The following is a 13,967-nucleotide window of genomic DNA, read 5'->3' as shown; positions in this document are numbered from 1 at the left end:
CAACGTGTCAAGGACGGGCCTTGCATATTCGGCAAGAAAATGAAACCCTAACTCTTTCTATAGCTGAAATAAAGAAAATATAAGACTTGTTCTAAGAATTGGAACACAACGGATTTCTACGCTTATTTTCTTGTTGGGTCCACAACATGCTATTGAAAAGAAAGCTCTCTAGACTCTAATACAGGTTGGTCAGTTTCATCATTACTCGAGTAATGTTATTTTTTACATCTATTTATTACGTTTATTTTACACTGGTTGACGTATCGTGTTTTAAGTGACATCTCACGTTAGTTATGTTAGTCACTTAAGACACGTTATGCACAACAAAAATTTTTAGTGGAATGATATACTTTACACCATAATTACACTATGCTTATATGACATGGATTAATAGCATTTGGATTTTATTTTCTTTTTCTTTTTCTTTTACTTTCTTTTTAACAAGGACTACTAGCTCATGTCACGTAAGCATAATGTGATAATGGTGTGGAAAAAAAAAAGTATCTCTTTTGGTTTTTTTTTTTTTTTTTTAATTCAAATATGGAAAGAAAGAAAATGAAAATTACAACAAGATAAAACACAAAATGACAAAAATTAGCTACAAACCGGTTTAATAAATTGACAAGTGTCTTAAAACATATGAAAGGCACATGTGATTTTTAATAGATTTTAACGATGTTAACTTCCCGTTTGTTTTTTTTTTTTTTTTTTTTTTGTAAACCTTTATTCTTCTAATCGACTCTCTGTATCAAATAAACCTAACCTTTAATTATTCTAACTCCTTTTTCTTTGTTTTATTTTATTTTTATTTTTTCCAAGTTAGGATAGTCCAGCAAGTTCTAATTTTTTTTTTTTTCCTAAATGGACCAATTTTTTCCCAGTTTTTTTGTTCTAAACGGAACAATTTTTTCCATTTTTCTTTTTTTGTTTTTACTTTTTTCAAGAAACAGTTTCGAAATAGAGAAATAATGTGCTGTACCCATTTTTTGAAACAGTTTTTATCCATTGCGTCCGCGTGATCCAGGGAAGATGCAGTCCAACCGTATGCTTGGTTTCAACTTGTGTTTGTTTCTCCGAAGATGCAGTTAAGAGGGAAAAAAAAAAAAAAAAACCTTGGAAAAAAAAAGGGACAAAAATTAGCTAAGATAAAAAAAGAAAAAGAAATACTCATTAGCATAAAAGAACCGTCAAGTAAACTTGCTGTTAAGAACCATCATGAACTTTTTGTGAAGAAAACAACTTGGAAAAAAACAATTAATTGAAAAGAGAACATGAAAAAAAATAAAAAAAAAAATGGAAAGTTAATACCATTAAAATCTATTAAAAGTTATATGTGCATTTCACATGTTTTAGGACACTTGTCAGCTTATTAAACCAATATGTAGTCAAATGCTACAAACTGGTTTGTAGTCAAATGTTACAAACCGATTTTTAGCTAATTTTTGTTCACCACAAAATAGGTGGGAACCCAAACAAAAGTGCTTCCTTAAATTTTCCTTGTAAGGAATCAAATTACTTTTTACTTTCACATTCAAATAAACTTCTCAATATCTTCCCTTGTCATTTTTCTAACAATTTAAATATTTTTTAAATTAAATGCTAAAGGAAAGAAAAATGAAAGAGAAACCATTAAATATTGTTCCAAATAAATATAGGAAAGAGATTAATTTTTTTTATATTAAAATAATGTTAATGAAATCACTTTTGTTTTCCTATTGATTCCCCTTGCATTCCCTTATTTTAAGGGAATAGGATTCTTTGCATTTCATTTCCGAAACATTTTATGGTCAAGATTTAAAGATTTTTTTTTTTTTAGAGAGTCAAGATTTAAAGTCGATGCATCTAATTGTGTACATAACTTCACATAATTTAATTTTTAAAAGACGTGTCAGCATTAACTTCATATATACTGTTACATACATCAACTTTAAATTCTGATATTTCATTTAAAAAAATGGAGAATATCCTATTTTTAATTTAGAGAACAACAGAAAAATATGTTTGAATGAATTTTTTTCAAAAGTAATTGGTACGTTTAGAGAATAAAATGAGTTATAAGAAAATTGGTGCTAGGGCTAGAAGCCTCTATCAGTATCCGACCAGAAGACGTGGGTATTTCAATTATTGGAAGGCTTCAATAATTGAATTCCAAGCCGCGTGTTGACAAAGAGAGTATGAAACAAAAACATATTTTGTATTTTAGGTAGTTTGGGGAGTCGTTAAGGTCAAAATGAGTAGATACGTTTCATGTTCAAATTTTCAATTCATTCCTCATGGCCGCACTTTACGGGCATCAACGTCGGTCCATTTCTTTCTACAAAAACAGCTGGATAAGTCGAGTCGATCTTTACGGCTTTAGACTGAAATTACGTCCAATCTTCGCATCACACTAAAGGAAAATGACTTTTGTGCAGTTCTTGGGCAAGATTTTGGAGATATGAGATGGGTTTTATGCGGGAGGTTTCACTGCATGGGTTTCGCACGAGACTCATCTCATATCTCTAATGTATTAATTTAACATAATTCAGATAATTAATTTGATCAGTTTTCAATCTAAACACCACGGATAAATTTACCGCAATTCAATAAAGCATAAAATACAATCAACACAAATATTTGGTGATCAAACATCAATCATACTTTTGGGTAGATCGAAGTGTTAATCGAACTCTCGGGTTTTTGTTATCATCCTTCATGCAATAGTTCGCTACAATCGTGCATTGATTGAAGTATCGATCAAACTCTCGAGAATTTGTATTATAATATGCCACGCCGGTTCAATCGAACAAATCAAAGTCTTGAATTGTCTTCAATTCTTTATACTTAGAACCAAACTTTTACAAGAAATGCTAGCTTCTCAAAAAAAAATTTCAAAATTTTGTTCTCAAATGATGTGTCACAATCCCATGAGTTTGTAACACATTTTCTAAAATGATAAATCACATAAGATTGTGACACATCATTTAGAAACTAAATTTTGAAATATGTTGCATTTCATTTCCCAACTTTTACACCGACAACCATAACTTCAAACGTAAACATTACAACACATACAGATGTAATGTTTTGACACATGAAATTACCAACACACACTTAAAACCTAACAACGTGATTATCGGCTTTTAATCGGTGGGAGACAGTGCGAAAACACCAAATGTGACCTCGATTTTCTTTCTTTCAATTTGTTTTGTCTGTTCCTTTCCGGTTCACGTTCGCAACATCGTCCACTCATCTACTTGGTTCGAAGATAATAAGATAAGGTATACGGGTGAAATGGATCGTAATTGGTATATAAAATGTTGAATGAATTTCGATGCCTTTGTATTCAAGCTTTTGGAGAGGCAATGGAAAGTGTAAAGCTTGACTTTTGATGGGCGATGAGAAATTTTTTACAACGACCAACACCAAGTTGTCCTTGACACACGTGTTAATAAATACAAATGACTTTTCTACAAGAATCAAGTGATGAAGGGTCATATCCTATTAAGGATACGCTTTGTATACACAACAAAAATAAGGCAAACCTTAAAGAAAATAATTAAAAAAAAAAAAATACAAATAAATAAAGATCTCTATACTCTGAATTAGCTGCTGCTGGCTCCCGACATGGACCGACCTTTAATTCTGTTGGTTATTACCCTCGCCATCGTTGGGTTACCTTGGCCTAATCAAGTGATCTCCTGTATTTTTTCTTGTACAATAATTAAGCCCTTCAAGTTATATATATATATATGGTCATTTTCCATGTATCCGGACCACTCTATATCTTTACTCTTTTATTTCAAAAGTTCTCTTTATGAAACTCAAATTTGGTGGAGGTCCTGTGAGAGAAATCCAAAGCTAGTTGCCTTAGCTCCTTTGTCAGTGCTGGTGCCCCACAGTAGAATACTCCTGCATAAATTTGGACCATAAACAAAAAAAAAATAAAAATAAAGAAGATAAGGTTTTCGTCATTTTAATGATTATTATAACTTTTCAACACGTGGTAGGCAAAACAAGGTGGGTTCGGGTAGGTGAACTCACCAACTCGGGTATTTGGGTGGTGGAGTGCAATCTTCTTGTAGACCTGGCGCCAATTGGGTTTGGCGAAGTGGGATTTGACTCGAGTGCCGGACACCACGTCCACACCATTCTTGGCATGGTGGAGCGACTGAAGCATGGCTATGAGTGCTGATCTGGCGTCTCCTTCTTCGTACACGCTGGTGCAGTAATTGTGTAGTTCTATCATGGCATTCTCGTCCATCTCCGCCACCTCATTCATTATCCCTTTGAACCACTCGAAGGAGCCCTGTTCTCTTGTCACCCAATAGTAGTAGGCTTTCCTCGTTTTAAACCCTGATCTGTTGCTCTTGTTCTTGTTGTTGTGAGATGATGATGCGTCACCTCTCCCACTCTCTAAAGCAGCCTCAACTGTCTGATCTTGATCTTCCTTTTCCTTCATCCTAATGTTGTGAATGATGTCCTTGACGATGCTGATCATAGGAGTGGCCCCGATCCCAAGCCCCACTAGCAACACCACGTCATATTTCTTGTAGTCTTGTGCTGGAGCTCCATATGGACCGTCTATCAGTATCCTGGGAAAGCTGTTTTCCATATATTTTTAATCAACATCAATTATGAATCCCACGGATACACAAACAACCAAACAAAAACTTTGATCATCTATCCGTAATGATGGCGTCGTATTAACAATACTACTCTCTGCCTAGAAAAAGCAAAATACTCTACTCTAGCCGCGAGTAGTGTGAGTTCAACAAACAAGGAATTAATGATTCAGAGCGCATTAGTCGGCTAGTTCAAATTATTTTACTTCAAGTTGGTAATCAGCAATCGTGATTGGCGTCATTAACTATATGATACACAATGAATCTAGATGTGAACATTTTTAAGATTAGATGTATTAATATTAATTCATTAATCTTAAGTAAAAGTAGTCTTTTCACCTGGGGTTGTTTGCTCCTTGCATGAAATCAGCTCTAAGGAGTCCGCTCTTGCCAGCAGGTGGAGGCTGACACACCTAATTAACCAAATACAGAGAGAAAAGTTAATCGTAATACTGCTAAAACAGTAATCGGGAAGGCAATTTTTTGCAAAAAGGTTTTAGAGAGTGTGTAACAAACCTCGGAGAAAACAGTTTTCAGCTGCCGCGTCCAATCACCAAGCGTGCGAATGTGAACACTCAGGAAATCATCTCCCGGTGCCGAAGTAATGGAAAATGGGTGCCTGTTCAAACCCAACAATCAGATTTCTATCACACCAACTTTCAACGTGTATTATGATATTGGTCAACATCCAGTTATACCTACCATTCGAAGGGAGAAACCGCAGCGCAGTTGACAAACATATACTGCCCACTCTTGTATCTAAAACCCTGAGGCTTTGACATGTGCAATCCCAGCACATTTCCCGGATAAACAGCAACCTTCAAATTGAATAAAAATGCTCATCCAATCAGCGTTAGGCCTTAATAATACAACTTAAGCTAGTGCGATAAAAGATTACAAGGCTCAACTCAATTAATTACCTTTAGAATCTTAACTGGCTTGATGCTGGATCTAAAAGCTCTGATCAACCTTTCACATGCATAAAGTAATACAGGCACCGCTAAATACATCCATGTCTGCCGGTAAGGAAAAGTAGCTACATGTCAAAACACAATGACGTACAAAAGAGAAATAAAGGCGATGATATAAGGAGATCGAAGAAACTAACCGTTTTCTGATACCATTTTTTGGTGAGGTAGAGCTTTATGCCATGGACGATGAGAAGAGTGTAGACGATGACAAAAAGGTGGTGGGAATACCAGAAGGCATTGAAACCGGTAATCTTTTTAAGAGACTTAGGTAGGTTGAGCTTGTTTCGCCTAAACCAAGGGGTGGCTAGCGTGAAGGATATTGCCATCAAGATTACCATTATTATACCTGTCCACCCCTCGACTCCCTTCACAAACCACCAGTAGTTAGGAGGCCTTTCTTCTCCAAAGAAAGGTTCCATAGGCTCGTACTCCTCGTCAGTTGCGTGAAGAAGCCGTGGGAAATCACATGTTAAGTGAGATACGGCGTGCAGTCCAACCCCGATTGCAATTGCGCCTGCAATGACCTGAGTTTTACATCACAAAGAAAGGTAATTAGCCAATTAATTTTATATTTTCGGACACCAAATGGAAGTTGAATCAAATGACCGTAAACATTGTCTGTAGTCTGTCTGTAGATCATATAATTACCTTATGGAAATTTAGATTGTCATCAAAGGGAACAACGACCCCTAATCTGGTTTTGTTTCTGAGCCAAGTGATTGTGTTCCGGCAGACAGGTAGTAATATGAGAGCCATGTTGAATTTAAGGGTCTCTGCCCCTCCTTTTGCAACGCAAACACAATAGCCCATCACATGGAACACGGCCTTGTTTCGATACTGCACAAACTTGTAGGCAAACAGACCTAACACGATCCCAAGCCAAAGCATCATCACCCACACCCTTTGCCAATTATCCATTACGAAGTACTTCATCTTCTGATACCATCTTCTTAGCGGGTTGTTCTCCTGCGTGGGCCTCAGCTTCTGGCTCAACATTTGACTCAGAATTCGGCTGTCACTTATCCTCACAGACTGGTTTGGAGCTTGTAATAGCAGTGTTTCCAGGTTGTATATCTGTTCATTTACCATCAACCAACAGCACAAGAGACTCAATCCAAGGAAAGATACGGGATCGGAATCTCACATGGTTCAAATTAGACTAGTTAATTTTATGTAAACATACCATGATGTATCCGGCATTGTCTGGGTCTAATTCTTCCATAATCAACGCTGCATATTCCTTGGCTTGTTTCTGAATAGTGGACAGTTTGTTTGTAGAAGCACTGAGGGTGATAATCTGGAACAAGAATTTGTCATGTCGTTAGTATTAGATTGCTATACCGCCTAATTTTGCGGCAAGTTAATCAATTGAAGGGGGTCCAGTCTGGCCAAAATATTCGCTAGTATATATACCTCTGCCACTTCTTCTTCTGCGATTCTTCCATCAGCGTCTCTGTCTACCCTGAATGATCACGGAATTGGTTTTTAGTAAAATAGATTAGCACCAATTTCCTAGTAGAGTTCTAGTTTTTGGGAGGAATGAAAGACACGAAAAAGTCGGGAGAACGGTGTATACGGAAGTAATTATAAGAATTATACATCAAAATTGACCGTCTTAAAAAAGAAGAAGATATATATAGCTTTTATATTTACATGTCAAAGAAAGTTTGGAGCCTGGAGTCAAAGCTTTCGTCAGAGATTTGGTCCCAGAACTGTTTGAGCTGTTGCTTGTTAATTGAATCACCAGTTACGTTATGCCTCCTTGCGAGTGCTCGGAAAAGCTCACCTGCGAACTCCTTGGACTCCTTGTTCATTCCTGTCATGCGTGGAACAATTAATAACGCTTGTATAAACTACATGGAATGATTTTGTAGTACTTGTGTTATTGTTTTACAGGGAGACCCGAGGTCAGATTGTCAGAGATATTTTGGGAATTTGCGTACCTATGCATTCGCCGAACAACGAAGAGGGAAGGAGCCCGTCGGAAGAAGCCGTGAGGTCGTGGAATCGCTTCTCGATGGCTGGCCAGCCGGCAGAAGCACCGCCGGTCTTGGTGGTGATGAACTTGAGGCCCTTCAAGGCATGGGTGGCGGCGGACTTGGTCCGATCGAAACGTCTAGCAGCGGAAGATCTTCTGGAGAGGGAAGCGAAACGTTTGAGCTCCTGCGAGACCTGCCGGATGTGGGCAGAGGTGTTCCGGAGCAAGGACGAAGAAGACTTCTTCTCGAGCGTCCTCTTGGCCAGCAAAGCCAGCTCCGGATCTTCTGTCGCCGTCTGAACGCTGTGAACCGCAACGGAGTCGTCGCAGATATCCAGAGTGATCTCGACGTAGCCATCGTCCACGTCGCTGGTGGAGTTGCCGGTGGTTGGGAGGTGGTCAGCAGGTAAACTGAATCTGGCGCTCTTTCTGCTGTCGTTTTTGTTAAACTGACTAGGTGCTCCCAGAGGCCCGCTAAATGCTCTTCTTTTGTCGTTTCCGACGCTCTCTGCGTCGTCGGAGATGTTTTCCCAATGGGACCCTCTTCCATCGCCGGCCCTCATTTTCTCTTGGATTTGGGATTGGGATTGGGATTGGGATTGTCAAACGCCTAAATTAATGTCTCTGATCCAAAGACGAAACGAATTAATTTATATAAAACTAGCGGGGGTTCAAGAAAAGTCAAAGATTTGAATGGATGTGAGAAGCTTGGAAAAGTATATCGAGAAAGCTGAAGAAGTAATCTGCCTTTTTAGGCAACTCTCCACGTTTCTAAAGTTTCTTTAATGATTTTTCCCCAAACATACAGCCCTACCCTTTATATGCACACACTCGCGGAACGTGACTGGGAAGTGAGTTGTTCACACTGGAGATTTGAGAACGCCCACCCCCACCCAAAAAAAAAAAAAAAAGAATTGCTGGAAAAGGATAACGGTCAAACGGTCCTCTCTCAAATCTCAATTCATTTTGGGCGGCGAGCAGATCGACGAAACCTTCACACCAGACAATTGAGACCAGCACCCTGCGTCGTTTAAAATTCGTCGTCGACAGAGTTCATTTATGAATTAAGATCTCTTTAAATTTTTTGTTCGAATTTGATAGAATTCGGATAAGTAGTTGTGAGTGAGCATTTATGAGACCCACCTGACCAAATAAAAATTGGGCTGCCCAACTACTTATCCGGTCAGATGAATCTCATAAATGCTTACTCACAACAACCTGCCCGAATTGTATTAAATTCGGGCAAAAAATTTGAGGAGATCCTGATCCGTTCATTTATATATTTGCATTGGCAACACGACATTTACATGATTACGTGCAAAATTTCTAAAATTTATACAGCCCATAAATTTCCTTGCATTTATTAAGCGTTTAAATTCAATTTTTAATAGAAATATGGCTGATACATCACACTGCCCGTTTGCATCTTTTATTAGTGCACTAGCAGCGTGCCGTTTCCTTAAATTTCATTCGAAAATTTTTCTAAAAAATCAAATCACTTGAATGAGGTTTTATTCAAGGAAACTAATTAAAAGTTATACCTTATAGCTAAAGAAGTAAAAATGATTCTTTTAGCATTTTTTTAATATAAAAACTTTCTATTTCCTCTCTTATTCCTTTATTATTTATTTAAAATAATTTTTAAATAATTTTTCTTTTCTAATGATATAGAAAAATGATAAAAAAAAAATTATTGCGAAGTGCATTTAAATAGGAAGTCAAAATTTGTTTAATTTCATAAATTGAGAAAAAGTTTAAGAGAAGCTGTTCATAGTGCTCTTAAAGCACTAGCATACAATGGTTTTTCTCAAACTTTTCTTTAATTTAGAAAACTAAACTAAACTACTTTTTGCTTCTCTATCTAAATGTACTATTCAATAGTATCATTTATTTATTTTTTATATCATTTAAATATTCTTTAAATTAAATATTAAAGAATAGAAGTAAGATATTTAAAGTTTTTTAATATCAAAGTTCTTTATCTCTCTCCTCCTAATCTCTCTCACCATCTATCAAATCAGAAGATATTTCATTAGAAGACAGTAGAGGCAATTCAGAAGATATTTCATGACCTACTAGTCTATGCTATATTTTTCCTTTTATAGAGATTTTCTTTTTCTTTTTTTAAACGACAGGAAATTCGGCATGCACAATTAATTATAAGATTTTAGTGCGCTAATTAATGCACATGTATATTCTAATCGCTTCAACTGTCTCATACCCAAATGTTAGATCCATCGAGAGATCCAAACCTCGACCGTATATTTTGAAATTAATAATTCATAATAGTAAGGCTAAACTATTTATCTAATTTCTTAATATTTGCTCATATATTCTATCAACTTCCTCAACTGCAAAACAGTAACTTTTTTTCAATTTCTTCTCATGTCCCTGAAGTTTTGATCATACTAAAGATAAGGTCTTTTAAGTTTATAATTTTGACAACTATAATTATATGAGTTTTGGTCATATTATTCATCTAGCTTTGCAACCAAAGAAGTTATAATTTGTCACTTTTTCGCTTAAGAGGAATAAAATTGTGACACATATATTAAGAGTCCTGTCAATGCATCACGTACATACAAAAATAAAAGAATGTTTTTTTTTAAAAAAAAAAAAAAAAAAAAAAAACAGAAGAGCGTGGAAATGTGAAGCCACAATGTTACCTATTTCAAGTAGAGGTGACTCGTGATTAGGACTGACAATTTTTTACATGACACATGAATCCATCTCTAATAATATTATTGGCAATATGTTTTTTAGAAATTTTACATTTACAAATCTCTAACTACCACTCTATTGGCAATGTGCCCTCAAACCCCTCCGATCTCAATGTTCTAATTTTTGTAATTTTGACGTCAATATATCACTAGGGTTGTAATGTTTACTTCTGTTAAGATTTTTTTTCTATTAAATTCTAACGGAAGTGCCGTTATGTGTGCGACACGGGTGCTTTTTCTTTTTTCTTTTTTTTCTCATTTTTTTTTTAAAAAAAAACTTTAACCGACCAATATACCACATGAAATTTATAAAACTACAACTATACCTTTAATTTTTTATTAGAAACAAAAACTCTTTGACTCATGACTCACGACTTTGGTTTATATATATATATATATTCCTTTTCCGTATTTTTCTGAATTTTTTGCTATTTTTTCGTTTCTTTCTAAAAAAAAATTGCCCTTTATCGTTTTGTCTGGTTTTTATTTTTTTGCCTTTCTTCAGTTTGTTATGAAATTTTTTCGATTTTTTTTTTATTATACTTTTGCCTTTTCTTTTTTTTTTTTTTTTTTTTTTTTTTTTTTTCCATTTTTTGTTTGCCTTTGCTTAGTTTTTCCTGATTTTTTTCTTTTTTATTAATTTTTTTTCTCTAATTTTGTTGCCTTTTTCTGAATTTTTCTACTCTCTCTCTCTCTCTCTCTCTCTCTTTTTGTCTTATAATTTTTTTCTTTTTAAAAAAATTATGCATAGTATTTTTATCATTTTGAGTAGTGTGAAATGTACGAATATTATGGATGTTTGCATGAATTTTGACGACAGATATAATGTGGGAACAAAGACTTCAGGCGACCCATATGTCACATATATATATATATATATATATATATATATATATATATATATATTATTTTAATTAAACAAAAAATTTGAATAATTAAAAATATAGATAAAACTTATTATCTCCCTTGATGGAGGAAAGCAATGTTAGAATTGCTGAAAACGGTCTTGCCGTCTTGACCTATCTATAAATATTTATGTGATTTTTTTATGAGTCATAACTTTTACGTGAGAATTAGATACGAACATACTGTGAAGGTTGTGAAATTCAAAATTTATACACATCAGCATCCACAAGTTTTTTTTTTTTTTTTTTTTTTTTTTTTTTTTATTATTATTATTTTTTTTTATAAAGTAGACAAGTTTTTGTTTTGAATTCTTTGTAAGAAATTTTAAGTTGCCAAAGCTGCGTCTTTTATAAATCAAACATACACACAAAAACACATTATAAATTGGAAAAAACAAAACTTTTCTAAAAACAATTATATTATCAACTTATAAAAAAAAAAAAAATAGATTTAAACCAAAAAATATATTTTTCTATCTCTATGAGTTGATCTGTGCTCTCCATTTTTTCATCTCATATTCTCATATATGTGTACAAAAATAAAAATAAAAAATATTTTAAAAAAAAAACCCTCATAATTTTTTTAAGGGAAAACTTCATTTAACTTTCATAAACTTTCATCACTTTTGAAATATCTTATTCAAAAGTTCAAAAACTCTCAATTTAGTGTATCAAGAAACTCCCAAAATACTCTTTTTTTTAAAAAAAAAAAAAAATAATAATTGTAATTTAATGGTAAGTTTGTAATTTTATAAAGTTTACAGGGGTATAAGGCTCATTTTACCCTTTAAACTTTGGATTTAACCTCAAATCCTAATGAAATTTGTGAGATTGCAAAAAATTGAAAGTTCGATACATTAAATTGAGTCTTTAAACTTTGGAGAAATATTACAAAAATGATGAAAGTTTGTAAAGTTAAGTGAAGTTCCTTCTTTTCTTTTTTCTTTTTCTTTTTTTTTTTTAAAAAAAAAAAAGAAAAAGAAAAAGACAATCTATTTTGAATTGAGGCTTTGTTGCTGAAGAAGTTTTGTTCAATCTTTCTTGTTGTTTTCTTTTGGCAAACCTTAAGGTGCAAAGAACTTAAAAGATTCACCTCGTAGCAAAACCATAAAATATCATAAACTAAATATATATTATATTATATTATAATACTTGATTTTCTACCAAAATCTTACCTATAAAAGTTAAATTAGCAATTACATGGATCTTCTATGCAATTGTATTGTCTAGAGTTACTATGGTTATTAGTAGGCTTGAAAATTTTTGACATAACCCGCAAATCCGGCACGAACACGACACAAAAATATAGGGTTTGGGTTTGGCATTATCGGATTCGGGTCATAATCGGGTCAATCCAATTATGACCCGTTTATAATCGTGTATGTGTAGTGGGTTTCCAAGAAAGGGGGCGATTTGCAGACAAGAATGATAAGAAGAATGAAGGAAATGCAGTAGAAATTCACTAAAAAGATGATAGAGCGCTTGGAGAGGCCCTAAACTCTCAAGATAAGCTTACAATCAAATATCTCAATTCTGCCTTGCCTCTTAATCGAGCCTTCTATATATAAGCGATTCTGTTGGAATCAATCCAACAGAATGACGTCCATTCTCTCTCCTCTAACGACTAGAAATAACAAGAAAATAGAATCTAAGATAAAAAGGTAAATAACCAACAACTTCTAGAACATCTTGGAATCATCCTTCCAATGAGTCACCAGCTGACTCATAGCCCATATCTTATAGTACTTCCGGTTACTCCTTGGCCGTATCCGGTTATGCCTAATAGACTCATAACAAGGCCCCCCCCATCAAAGCACCTTGCCCACAAGGTGTGGAAACTGAGATTGCAAGGTCCACAGTAATTCCCACGAGTCATTTTCCAAAGTAGCCCCCTTCCATCTTATCAACACCTCTGTCACAGCTCGACCATGTTTTTTAATTAAGCGACGGTCGACAATATGATCTGGTTCAGGGCATATTTCACCCGCAGCATCCACTGGTGGCAATGTGGAAATAGGAGACGATGATTGCCCTAATTTCTTCTTTAAACAAGAAACATGGAAGACGGGGTGGATCCGAGCCTCGGCTGGAAGGGCAAGCTTATAGGCTACAGAGCCTATGCGGGACAGAATCTGAAAAGGACCGTAAAAACGCGGGGAGCTTCAAATTCTTGCGTAAAGCCAAGGATTTTTGGCGGAAGGGTTGCAACCAGAGGTAAACCCAATCCCCCTCTGCAAAAACACGCTCAGTGCGATGTCTATCTGCCTGTGTCTTCATACGGTTTTGAGCCAACTGTAAATGCTCCTTGAGAAAGGAAATGGTGGTGGTGCGGTCCCTCAACTGGGAATCGACAGCCAAATTAGCCGCAGTGCCTGGGACATAAGATAAGAGGGTCGGTGGAGGATAGCCATAGAGGGCTTCAAACGGGCTAAAACCTGTAGCAGAGTGGTGGTTGGTGTTGTACCGCCACTTTGCCAAAGGCAGCCAGACATTCCAAGACTTAGGTTTAGCGCTAGCATAGCAACACAAGTAGGTCTCAAGGCATTTGTTGAGGGTTTCAGTCTGCCCATCCGATTGCGGGTGATAAGTCGAGCTAAAGGCAAGGGAAATGCCCTGGAGATGGAAGAGCTCTTTCCAAAAGGTGCTGGTGAAGACAGGATCCCGATCAGAGACAATTGTGGATGGCAAATCGTGTAATTTCAGAATATTAGCCATGAACACTTGAGCAACCATCGATGCAGAATACGGGTGAGCCAAAGGCACGAAGTGACCATACTTCGTAAGGCGAT

The 13,967-nt window shown here is 35.5% G+C and overlaps 1 protein-coding gene across 1 annotated transcript; it reads right to left on the bottom strand.

Moving 5' to 3' along the window:
• Nucleotides 1-3,263: 3,263 nt before the first annotated feature.
• LOC133863469 (respiratory burst oxidase homolog protein D) lies at nucleotides 3,264-8,337 on the bottom strand. The gene is made up of 12 exons (XM_062299407.1): nucleotides 7,519-8,337; nucleotides 7,229-7,391; nucleotides 6,989-7,037; nucleotides 6,759-6,872; nucleotides 6,224-6,649; nucleotides 5,713-6,099; nucleotides 5,525-5,620; nucleotides 5,307-5,422; nucleotides 5,121-5,223; nucleotides 4,944-5,017; nucleotides 4,024-4,583; nucleotides 3,264-3,891 (listed from the first exon to the last, which is right to left on the bottom strand). The coding sequence occupies exons 1-12, from the start codon at nucleotides 8,114-8,116 to the stop codon at nucleotides 3,782-3,784; spliced, it is 2,796 nt and encodes a 931-aa protein (XP_062155391.1). The 5' UTR covers nucleotides 8,117-8,337; the 3' UTR covers nucleotides 3,264-3,781.
• Nucleotides 8,338-13,967: the final 5,630 nt, after the last annotated feature.

This window comes from Alnus glutinosa, chromosome 1, assembly GCF_958979055.1.
Source record: "Alnus glutinosa chromosome 1, dhAlnGlut1.1, whole genome shotgun sequence".
Lineage (NCBI taxonomy): Eukaryota > Viridiplantae > Streptophyta > Magnoliopsida > Fagales > Betulaceae > Alnus > Alnus glutinosa.
This window is presented reverse-complemented; position numbering and strand designations above follow the sequence as displayed.